Below are 12584 nucleotides of genomic sequence, written 5' to 3'. Positions count from 1 at the left end.
CACTTTCTGCCATTAGAGTGGTATCATCTGCATATCTGAGATTGTTTATAGTTCTGTCAGAATTCTAGATTCCAGTTGTGATTCATCTAGCCTGGCATTTTGCATCATGTAGTCTGCATATAAGTTAAGTCAGCAGGGTGACAATACAGCCTTGACATACTTCTTTCCCGATTTTGAACCAGTCCATTATTCCACATTGGCTTCTAACTGTTGCTTCTTGTCCAGCGTACAGGTTTCTCAGGTGACAGGTAACATGGTCTGGTATTCCCATCTCCTTGAGAGTTTTCCACAGTTTGTTGTGATCCACATAGTCAAAGGCTTTAGTGTAGTCAATGAAGCAGAAGTAGATATTTTTCTGGGATTACCTTTTTTTTCTATGATCCAATAGATATTGGCATTTTGATCTCTGGTTCCTCTGCCTTTTCTAAACCCAGCTTGTACATCTGGAATTTTTCAGTTCACGTACTGCTGAAGCCTAGCTTGAAGGATTTTGAGCATTACTTTGCTAGCATGTGAAATTAGTGCAATTGTGCGATACTTGGAACATTCTTCTGTCTATATGGGAATCTAGTAAAAAAAAAAAAAAAAGGAACCTTCATAAAGTCAGTTAAAGCTGCTTTAAATCCATAAGATAAGATTTGATATAAGATTTGAGATAAGATTTGATCAGAGGCCTCCAGGACACAGTATCTTAAAATAGGAAAGAGAAAAATGTGGGTTATATTTTGCATATCAATTATGTTGACTATTGTTTTCTTTCCTACTTTGTAAAACAACTTGTGTTACTTTACTGAAATAGGTACACTTTTATAAACTTTAATTTGTAGGCATCAGAGACTCCAACCCTACAAGGCCTCTCCTTTACTGTCAGACCTGGTGAACTGTTAGGTGTGGTTGGACCTGTGGGAGCAGGAAAGGTAAGTTATGATGCCTTTTGTCAGCTTGATGCAATGCTGCAACTCCTGTTAAGTTCTCGGAGTTGAGCCCAGAGCTATGTGTGACAGTTTGAATTGAGTATATCTAGAAAAGTATTTCTCTAGGTGTGTTCCATGGAACATTCATTTTACAAGAAAGTTTTGTGTTCAAATAAAATCTGGATAAATGAGCACTGTGCTTTCCTTCTTGGTGCTTCATGTGGCACAGTTGGGAGTTGCTTGTGGGGAATTTGGATGTCTCAGTGAAGGAAATTATTTATGTGACAGCTGTTCAGGATGCATAGGACTTCTTTTTATCTTAGTGGCCCTTCCAGGAAATCTGGAGGTCATAAAGACACTTACTGGAAGCTTTGAGCATTTCCTCCTGTGACTTGATGTGATCCTGTCTGTGCACGTGTAGTGAATGTGCAGCCACGTGCTGGAGCTAAAGGTACAGATGTGAGCAAGTCCCTGACTCTCTGCCTTTCAGAGGCAACCAGGTTCTGGGGCAAGACAGATATACTGAGATATTATTTCAGCCCAGTGTGGTGAGCGCTCTGATGGTGTGAATACACACATACCACGTCTGAGTGATGTTGAAGATTTGAAGGAAATGTGCACATACACTTGGTCTGAAACAACAAAATAGAAATCTAATGTGGGATGTGGGCTTCCCTGGTGGCTCAGTGATAAAAGATTCCGCCTGCCAATGCAGGAGACATAGGTTGGGTCGCTGGTCTGGGAAGATTCCACATGCTGGGGAGCAACTAAGCTGGTGTACCACGGCTGTTGGGCCTGTGCTGTAGAGCCTGGGAGCTGCAACTACTGAGCCCACAGGCCGCAACTGCTGAAGCCTGCCCAGTAGAGCCCTGTGCTCCTCAACAAGAAAACCCCCGTGCACTGCAATGAAGACCCAGTGCAAGCAAAAATAAATTAAATTAGAATTGTGGTATGTCAGAAACCAACATGACATTGTAAAAAATAAAAGAACTAAAAATAAATAAATAATCTTTAAAAATGTGGGACGTGTACACGAAAGGGTGCTAATTTCCTCCATGATGGACTTTTGCTCTGCAGACACAACTCACTTCAGAGTTCTTTCAATTGATCATCTTTGGATATACTCTTCACACATAGTTTTTTAATAAAATACTTGTTTGTCAAGTAAAGGATGCAGGAGCAACTGGATTAAACATCAGATCCGAGAAATACATATCCTGCTAGGCTGCTCTGCTAGAGAAGGATGTTAACATTCTTAATTATTTTTGCTGAGTAGAATTTCATTTGGGGGATACTTGGGCAGAGTAGATTGTTTATGCTATTAGTATATCCCTTATCAGCCATTGTTTACGTTTCAAAAACTAAATTTTCATTAGTGTTATTTTCATTTTTTTATTTTGTCTCAGTTGTGAGGGCTGTGTTTTATCCTGTTGAAGGGAAGGGTTCTATCATGTATCAAGCGCCAGGGTGGGGCCGGCTGTGCTGCAGGGCGTGTTCCGTGCTGAGTGCACCCTGTTCACGTGTGTGTGTTCCTGTCTGTTTCAGTCGTCACTGTTAGGTGCTCTGCTGGGGGAGCTGACCCCCAGTCAGGGGAAGGTCAGCATGCACGGGAGGATCGTGTATGTTTCTCATCAGCCTTGGGTGTTTCCAGGAACTGTGATGAGTAACATTTTATTTGGGAAGAAATATGAAAAGGGACGATATGAAGAAGTAATAGAGGCTTGTGCTTTGAAAAAGGTGAGTAATGACTTCTGAGTTGCATATACTTGAATTTCAAATGATGACAGTGGTTTGAACTACAAGGTTTGTTAAAAGTTCTTTTTAAAAAATGGATTTTTGAATGTTGCTTAATATTTAAGTTGGTCTTCTGGGTAAATATGCAGGCATATTTACATATGCTGTCGTTTTAATCCTTATGGGATAATAACACTCACAGAATACCTTTTCTGGAGGGGAAGGGGGTTGTTTCTTTCTGTGACATTCTTCACTTTCAAATTTTTTAAATGGAAAGTTACAAAAATTTACCAAAATAGAGAGCATGGTATAATGAACCCTCATGTACCACCCTCAGGTTCAGCCAGGATCAGCAGGTGACCAGTCTTGCTGAATCTCTACCCCTGTCCTCTGCCAGCCCCACCCCCACCCCAGAGTATTGTGGAGCAGATCCTAGACCTCAAATTAGTTCATCTGTAAACATTTCACTAGTTTTGTCTAAAACACAGCTGGTTTTAGAAAAGGCCGAGGAACCAGAGATCAAATTGCTAATATCCGCTGGATCATCGAAAAAGCAAGAGAGTTCCAGAAAAACATCTATTTCTACTTTATTGACTACGCCAAAGCCTTCAACTGTGTGGATCACAATAAACTGTGGAAAATTCTGAAAGAGATGGGAATACCAGACCACCTGACCTGCCTCTTGAGAAACCTGTATGCAGGTCAGGAAGCAACAGTTAGAACTGGACATGGAACAACAGACTGGTTCCAAATAGGAAAAGGAGTACATCAAGGCTGTATATTGTCACCCTGCTTATTTAACTTATATGCAGAGTACATCATGAGAAACAACTGGGCTGGAAGAAGCACAAGCTGGAATCAAGATTGCCGGGAAAAATAATAATAACCTCAGGTATGCAGATGACACCACCCTTATGGCAGAGAGTGAAGAGGAACTAAAAAGCCTCTTGATAAAAGTCAAAGAGGAGAGTGAAAAAGTTGGCTTAAAGCTTAACATTCATAAAACTAAGATCATGGCATCTGGTCCCATCACCTCATGGGAAATAGATGGGGAGACAGTGGAAACAGTGTCAGACTTTATTTTTTGGGTTCCAAAATCACTGCAGATGGTGACTGCAGCCATGAAATTAAAAGATGCTTACTCCTTGGAAGGAAAGTTATGGCCAACTTAGATAGCATATGAAAAAGCAGAGACATTACTTTGCCAACAAATGTCCGTCTGGTCAAGGCTATGGTTTTTCCAGTGGTCATGTATGGATGCGAGAGTTGGACTGTGAAGAAAGCCGAGTACGGAAAAATTGATGCTTTTGAACTGTGGTGTTGGAGAAGACTCTTGAGAGTCCCTTGGACTGCAAGGAGATGCAACCAGTCCATCCTAAAGGAGATCAGTCCTGGGTGTTCATTGGAAGGACTGATGCTGAAGCTGAAACTCCAGTACTTTGGCCACCTCATGTGAAGAGTTGACTCATTGGAAAAGACCCTGATGCTGGGAGGGATTGGGGGCAGGAGGAGAAGGGGATGACAGAGGATGAGATGGCTGGATGGCATCACCCACTCGATGGGCATGAGTTTGAGTAAACTCTGGGAGTTGGTGATGGACAGGGAGGCCTGGCATGCTGCGATTCATGGGGTCGCAAAGAGTCGGATATGACTGAGCAACTGAACTGAACTTAACTGAACTGAAAAGACAGAAAAGCTTTATGGAAAAAAATCACTATCTCACCTGAAAAATACCTCAAGTTCCTGAGTATCATCCACCTGCTGGTCTGTATTTACATCTTGTTGATCATCTCACTGAGAAATTTTCACCACTGTTGGAACCCACATAAGGTCTGCCCCCTGCACTTGGCTGCTACCTCCTTGGTCCCTTTCAGCCTGTCAGTTTCTCTCTCCATTTCATCTTTGATTTGTAATTTATTATTTAAGGAAACTGGAATGGTTTAAAACTTCTTTTTAATATAGTGTCATTTCAGAGGTAGAGATTATTCTCAGAAATGGCATTGAGTTTCACAGAAAATGCTGAGATGAAAGGTTTAAACTGTATTTTGGGATTTAAATAAGATTAGTGAATAAATGATGAGAACTAAACTGATAGAATGAAATTTGGCAAAAAGAAAGGAAAAGTTTAAATAATGTTAAATACTATGCTGCTTTCTCAGGTTGTAAAAATCAGTGAATAATAGCATTAATGGTCACCCCTGGAGGCTGTTCAGTGCAGTCTGAATATCTGACTGTACTTTTGTAGTGTGAGGAAAAGACAGGGACAGATTTTCAAAGGTGTGGTATTAAAGGCTCCAAACCTGCTTTCTGAGAAAATTGTAATTCTCTTCAAACAATGGCTTGAATATCATAGGTTATATCAGGTGCTTGCTAAGTCACTTCAGTCATATCCAACTCTGCAGCCCTATGGACTATAGCCCACCAGGCTCCTCTGTCCATTGCATTTTGCAGGCAAGAATACTGGAGTGGGTTGCCATGCTCTCCTCCAGGGGATCGTCCCAACCCAGGGATGAACCTGGGTCTCTTATATCTCCTGCATTGGCAGGTGGGTTCTTTACCACTAGCACCACCTGGGAAACCCTGTATCAGGTGAGCAGTATTTTACAATGATGTGGACAAATGGAATTGCTTATTTAATGGGCTTATTTCTTTGTTCTGAGTTCTTGTTCATGGGTGATCGTACATTTTCAGAAATGATGTCAAATTAGCATTAATGAGCTGGGTATTTATTAAATGGTATAGATACCATATAGTAAAGAAGGGAAAGCAAATGTAGAGTAGCTCCCATTTATTTAGAGTCCATGTGCAAATCAATTTTCTCTTTCATACATGTGCATGCACACACATAAAAAGATTTTTGAGTTATTCATTCTTTATGAGTGTCTTTGATATTCCCTTCCTCATTTTATAGTTAGTAAAATGGAGGTCTGGAGAGATGAGACACCTCATCTCTACATTTGCAGCTCAAGTTCAGATCCTGGGGCTGATGCTTTGCTGCAGCCTCATGGGAGCAACATGGACAGTGTCTGGGGCTTCACCCACCCTGGGGCGTCTGTGCAGCACAGACTCTGGTGGGAAGGGGCCCTGCAGGACTGGGCTGAGCAGCGATTATTCTGTACATGATGTGATGTTTATAAACATGGACTGCTCTCCTGGTCTCTGTGTAGTTGGAACATGGAGTTGTGTCCCACTCTGCAGGTATATGGACTATAGCCCACCAGGCTCCTTTGTCCATGGCATTTTGCAGGCAAGAATACTGGAGTGGGTTGCCATGGTCTCCTCCAGGGGATCTTCCCCAAACCCAGAGATTGAGCTGGGTCTCTTATGTCTCCTGCATTAGCAGGTGGGTTCTTTACCGCTAGTGCCACCTGGGAAGCCCTGTATCAGGTGAGCAGCATTTTACAATGATGTGGACAAACATCACATCCTGCACATTTCCTCCTTGGCAGGAAGGGAGGGTCAGGGTAGATAAGTAACAAAGAGCAGAGTATTTGCGCTGACTTGATCACTTGCCCACTGTCACTTTGGATATGTTTTGTTACCTGCCTGGGCCTCTGACGTTTCTGCAGCAAAATGAGGACATTGGGTCAGAGGGTTTCCAAGAGGTTTTGCTGCTGCTCTGAAATGTACTCTATGTGTCTGATTAGCAAGGGCTCAGCAAGGACTTTACGACAGCTGGGAACCACTTGTAAGTTATGGGAGGCTCTGCTAATCTCCTTTTGGAATCCAGGTATCAGTGGATGGACATAAGGAAATCACAGGGAATAGTGGTGTCCTGGAGTTAGTCTGGCATGTAGACAGAGATGGCATGTAGTAGAAAGGGCTTGGCCTTTGGAGAGAAACCGTTCTGGGTAGTAACTCCAGGTGTTTGTCTCAGTTTCCTTTTTGTTAAATGGGGGAGGGGCGGGGTTACTGTAAAGGCTACAGGCCATGTCTGTGAAATGCAAACAAGCCAGGATTTCAGTAAACGGTGACTGTCATTACTATTCTAACTTTTTCTCTCCATCCATCCATTCACCCATCCATCCATCCGTATAAATACAATAAAAATTTCTCCTTACCCTTCTTCCTACTCCCACCTCCTCCAAATCCTGGAGGATAAAACAAAAACCACACATTTTTTTATATTACATCTGATAATAACAATTAGATGTATTATACCAGATGGTGATTGCAGTCATGAAATTAAAAGATGCTTGTTCCTTGGAGGGAAAGTTATGACCAACCTAGACATCATATTAAAAAGCAGAGACATTACTTTGTCAACAAAGGTCCGTCTAGTCAAGGCTATGGTTTTTCTAGTAGTCGTGTATTGATGTGAGAGGTGGACTATAAAGAAAGCTGAGCACCGAAGAATTGATGCTTTTGAACTGTGGTGTTGGAGAAAACTCTTGAGAGTCCCTTGGACTGCAAGGAGATGCAACCAGTCCATCCTAAAGGAGATCAGTCCTGGGTGTTCATTGGAAGGACTGATGTTGAAGCTGAAACTCCAATACTTTGGCCACCTGATGTGAAGAGCTGACTCATTTGAAAAGACCCTGATGCTGGGAGGGATTGGGGGCAGGAGGTTAAGGGGACGACAGGATGAGATGGTTGGATGGCATCATCGACTCAATGGACGTGGGTTTGGGTGGACTCCTGGAGTTGGTGATGGACAGGGAGGCCTGGTGTGCTGCTGTTCATGGGGTTGCAAAGAGTCGGACAGGACTGAGTGACTGAACTGAACTGAAGTAATCATTTAAGTTCCTTGAGCTGAAAATGTTTCTGTAACAAAATAGGAGGACATGAAGTAATCACATTGGCAACATTGATTCAGGCTTGATGACATCAGCTCCAAGGTCTAGGAGTCAGAAAGTTCAGGAATTGAGTCCCAGTCTGTCTGTTGATCTGGTGTGTGGTTTGGCTAATTGATCCTTACAAGCCTGTTTCTTCATCTAATGGATATAATAAAACTATCAACCTCATGAGGTTGTTTTGGGGATGAAATGTTGTCGTGGTTTTAAAGACCTGATTGCTAGGGACATAGTAAGTACTCTGTAAGTATTAGAATGATTTTGAAAATAAATTAATTCTTAATTATAAGCTCAGCCAGTTTTTTGTAAAATTACAAACATAAAATGTGACATGTAAGAAAGAAGGTATCTGAATATTTAACTTCCTTTGTTTGATTTGATGTTTCTATAGGTGCTCTACACATCGACATTATATAAATCAACAATAACAATATTCTGTTATTGTAATATAAACAATGTATATGTAACATTTGTCTACATGTTATCTTTAACCACTGGGAGGCTCCTGAAAATATTTAGTCAACATGTATTTAAAGGTATCAAATTGATAAATTCTAGTTTAATATTTTCCCACATTTGGACATTTTCTTTTCAGTTTTCCTTGACAGTCTTAGGCTAATAAGTATGTTGTTCCTTCTGTGTCTATGTATAGAGGCCTTCAAGTCTTGAGTTAGTGTTGCCTTCGTTTCAAATATACTGTTCAGTCATCACCTGGGCAGCATGATGTGAAAGAGCAGAAGGCTATGAACTGACGTGACCTTGTTCAGATTCCTGCTCTTCTGTTTAACAGCTGACTGTCCTCAGACCAGTGATGTGACCTCACTCAGTCTCAGTTTCCTCATCTGTGAAATGGGCCCAGTACTTCCTGTGAGTTTGTTTTGGGGGTTAGAGATAATCATCGTCAGGGTCCAGCACAGAGCTTGGTGCACAGATCTTACCCCCAGGAGCTGAGAGAAGCTGTGTGCACTTGTACAAATGATGGAGCAGAATAAGACAGGTACTTTGGGAGAAATGAGAGATGTAAATAGAATCCAGCAGGAAGAGAGATGAGTCCAGGATGGTTTCATGGGAGAGTGTGTTTGGGCTGAACCTGGAAAGATGGGCGGGATATTGACAGGCTGTGAGAGGAGGGGCGATTCCAAGTGGAAGAAAAGCTGTGAGGGAAGGTATGTTCTTCCCACTGCTTGACCCGAGTCCAGCCCTCCTCTGCCAGGGTCTCACGTCTGGCCCACATCAACCACTTCAGCAGTCTGCTCCGTGGTGTCTCTACTGTAGGTCTCCTCCATCGCTGAAGGACCCTTGATGTGCTTCTGGGCAGATGGCATCAAACCTGCATCACCATTTCCTAGTTTGCCTCTAGTTTGTGTGTCTGCTGTTCAGTGAGAATTGGTTATATTTAATTTAGAATAAAATAATAGTAAAAATAACTTAGAAGGGAATAGCAGAGGATGATATGGTTGGATGGCATCACTGGCTCGATGGACATGAGTTTGAGTAAGCTCTGGGAGTTGGTGATGGACAGGAAAGTCTGGCGAGCTGCAGTCCACGGGGTTGCAAACAGTTGGACATGACTGAGAGACTGAACTGAACTGAACTTAGAATAATAAACATGAATAAGAACACCTTCATGTCAGTGGAAGGAGCTGTAATATATTCTCAACTCAAGCTTTTCCTCTTTAATCTAATCAGAAAATGGTGATTGAGAAATCAGCTTGAATTTGTTTTACTTCGAATCCTCCAAACTGTTTTTCCTCTTGGTGGCTTGTTCATAAACAATTTGCAGGGTCAACAACACACTTGAAGTATTACTACCTGACTCAGGGATAGTTTCTTATGTCCTGGAAAGAGAGGCCATGAGTGCCTTTTCTAGAATGTGGTTAAGACTGTTGTTACGACGTGGTGCTATTTTAAGAAGAAAACCATTTGAATGACAGAAAATCAAAGCTTAAAAGCTAAGTGGAACAGTTTGCAAGGACTGTCAACCATGAAAGAGAGGCCAAGAAATTCTCTGTGTGTTTGTGAGGCTGAGAACACATCTCATTTTTTTTTTTTTTTTATGAAAACCAAAAGCAAGAGATGGTATTAATTTCTGAACTCAAAGAAGAAAGGTGAAATCATGATAAATTGTGAGGGCTTCATCTGCAGAAAGGTACTGCAGAAGTGAGGGCTTGAGTGAGGGCTTCATCTGCAGAAATGTACTGCTGTGCATCCTAGGTTGATGCCTGAGGGGTTTAGCAGATAAAACTCCAAACAAACTGTTCGTCTATGTCAAAATGTGCCAAGAGATAACTATAGGCAACCTAAGACTTCTAATATAATACTGTGTAAATTAAGCTTGATTTTTATCTTGTTATTTTGGAAATGTTCTTGTCATATATTCTTTTTCCCCCCATGATACTCTGGGGAAAATAGGCTGATTTGTCTATTTACTTCATAAATAATATTCATATATAACTTTTGATTGATTCCCATATCCTTAAGTTACAACTTCATTTCCTTCTTAGCTTTGAGTTTTTCCTGCATCCACAAACAAGCATCTACTTAGTCCCGCTGATCTGCTGGGTGTCCCTTGAGCACACTGTTTCTTTCCTTTTGGTTTTCCTGCCCAGCTTGCTCTTTCTGCTCCCATTTCTTGTACAGACCTTGTCTGTCACTCTGTCACTTGCCGTAAGTATCACTGTGAGGACTCGGATCAGGTGTTATCCGTTTTCTGAAAGTGGGAAGCTGAGGCCGAGATCAGCAAAATGTCCAGTTGAAGACACACTCATTCCCTGATAAAACAAGTCCTGTGCCTTCACCAGCCTGGACCACCAGCTCTCACACCTGTGTCTCTAGCACAGACTTTTACACTTGCATGTCCAGCTGCACCATGACATCACCGAGAGATCATCTCACCTTGTCCACAGTGAAGTCTCCTAAGCCTGTATCCAGCATCTTCCCCAACTCAGTAAATAGAGACCCTGTTCTTTCCCTTACTCACCCCAAACACCACAGTCCTCCTCTTCTCTTACAGCCCACACCCATCCCATCAGCAGGTCGTACAGACTCCACCTTCCAAATGTGTCTGGAGTATGATCCTGTCTCTCCATTCCTGCTGCTTCCACTGTGGTCCTGACCATGGTCATCTGTCACCTAGATTATTCCAGTAGCCTTCTCATTTGTACCCATCCTCACCCTTCCCCACTTGCTATTTTCTGCAATGCACAGGAGTGATTCCTTAAAAACCTCAGACCACACCAGTCCTTCCCTCCCTCTTTTATTAGAGTGAACCCAAGGCTCCTCCTGCTCCATCTACACCCTCACGCCCCTCATTCTTTCTCGGCTCTGCTCTCCTGGCCTCCTTGTCCTGAACCCCTTGGGCATCTTCCCGTGACCCCTGCACTCACCCCTCCCTCTGTGAGGAGCAGCCTCTCCAGGTCTGCCTGAGTCCCTCCCCCTCCCCCAGATCTGCTCACACCCCCTCTGAGCAGAGCCCTCCCACCCCAGGGCGGACTCACTTCCCTCCTTCACTCTCCATCCCCCGAGCCGGAGTCCTTTTCCTTCCTGTCCTCAGTACTTGTGCTCAGGTTAATTTTCCATATCGTCCCCCTCCCACCATAGAAAGAAACTCTAAGAGCTTCATTTCTTCACAACTGAATTGATTGATCCCCAGTAAATGTCTGTTAAAATGGTCAAATACATAGATGATGTGAAAAACTAAAGAATGAAAGCAAATAGAAAATACTGAGAGTTTTTAATTTTTTTTAATATTCATGGTCACAGTTTAGTTACTCTTTCATATACCCACTGTTGTGGCTTCCCAGGTGGCTCAGTGATAAAGAATCCACCTGCCAGTGCAGGAGACACAGAAGACATGGATTCGATCCCTGGATAGGGAAGATCCCCTGGAGAAGGAAATAGCATCCCACTCCAATATTCTTGCCTGGAGAATCCCATGGACAGAGGAGCATGACGGGCCATAGTCCATGGGGCTAGGAAGAGCCAGACACAACTTAGCAGCTGAGCATGCACGCACATTGATCAAATACTTGTATGAAGAACTAATGCTATAAGTGTAAGATGGTAGTAGAATACATTTCAAATCTTTTTCTTATTCCCTTTTCCTATCTCCATACAGGATTTACAGCTTTTGAAGGAAGGAGATCTAACTGAGATAGGAGACGGAGGAACCCCGCTGAGTGAAGGACAGAAAGCCCGGGTCAGCCTCGCCAGGTAAATGGGGTTTCAGTTACCATCCTGCCCCTCCTCCTCCGTGGCTCCTAGTGGACGTGAGCACACAGACCCTGCTCACTGAGTGGGCCTGTGTGAAGCCTTGGCCCTTTCTCTGGGCTTGTAGAAGGAACATGAAGTTGTTGAATGCCATCATGATTCAGAGATGGGACCCAGGGAGTGTGAAGTGTCTTCTCCTGACGTCTCTCTATGTTTTCTAGAGCCGTGTATCAGGACGCAGACATCTACCTCCTGGATGATCTGCTCAGCGCAGTGGATGCAAGAGTCAGCAGGCACTTGTTTGAACAGTGAGTTTGCTCCTGTTTCCTATCGTTTCTTCTTTCGAAGAGCCCTGTAGAGATGAGGGAAGAGAGCTCAGGAAAGCCTTTGTGCTTCAGCAGACTCAGCTCGCTTTGCCCTGGTGTCCCTCCCTCCCCTCCCTTCCATCCACAGAAGATCCATCGTAGATAAATCTTGCATCATATTGAGGTCAAGGTAAGAAAATACAGAAGGTACTTCCAGTGTGGAGGCCAGTGGAATCTGTGCTTAGGGAGTGAGGGATCGATGGCAGATGTCCCCCTGCTACTTGCAGTTGATGAATCCAGACACTGTGGATGGATCCAGACCTCAGGAATAAAAACATGATGTGGAGTTTTTAAATCAGAGAGTGAGACTCCATAACCTGCTACTTGGCTGCCAGTTCTTTCCCTCCATCATTTGTTTAAGGCACATTAGAAGCAAAGTTTTCAGTACTGACACAGGGCTTCTGTGGAAAGACCTTGTTAGTTTATGCTTGTTATTCTATCACTTTGAAAATAAATTCTTTATTAAGGCTAGACTTAATAGAGTCTAGAATTTGAGAATCATTTACTCCACATCTGAGTATGATTTTAATCATTTCACGTTATTTCATGGATGCTTACTAGAATTAATA

At 42.9% G+C, this 12584-nt stretch overlaps 1 protein-coding gene across 1 annotated transcript in view; it reads left to right on the top strand.

The window, feature by feature from the left end:
- The window catches only part of LOC133049246 (ATP-binding cassette sub-family C member 4-like), a 188504-nt gene that overhangs the window by 43271 nt on the left and 132649 nt on the right, over positions 1-12584 (top strand). Inside the window, exons 10-13 of the mRNA XM_061133213.1 lie at positions 828-917; positions 2460-2651; positions 11559-11653; positions 11872-11958. Of these exons, the coding sequence (XP_060989196.1) occupies positions 828-917; positions 2460-2651; positions 11559-11653; positions 11872-11958 (464 nt within the window). The remainder of the gene's footprint in view (positions 1-827; positions 918-2459; positions 2652-11558; positions 11654-11871; positions 11959-12584) is intronic.

This window comes from Dama dama, chromosome 30 (genome assembly GCF_033118175.1).
Source record: "Dama dama isolate Ldn47 chromosome 30, ASM3311817v1, whole genome shotgun sequence".
Lineage (NCBI taxonomy): Eukaryota > Metazoa > Chordata > Mammalia > Artiodactyla > Cervidae > Dama > Dama dama.
Note: the sequence above shows the minus strand (reverse complement) of the source record. Positions and strands in the feature narration are given on the sequence as shown.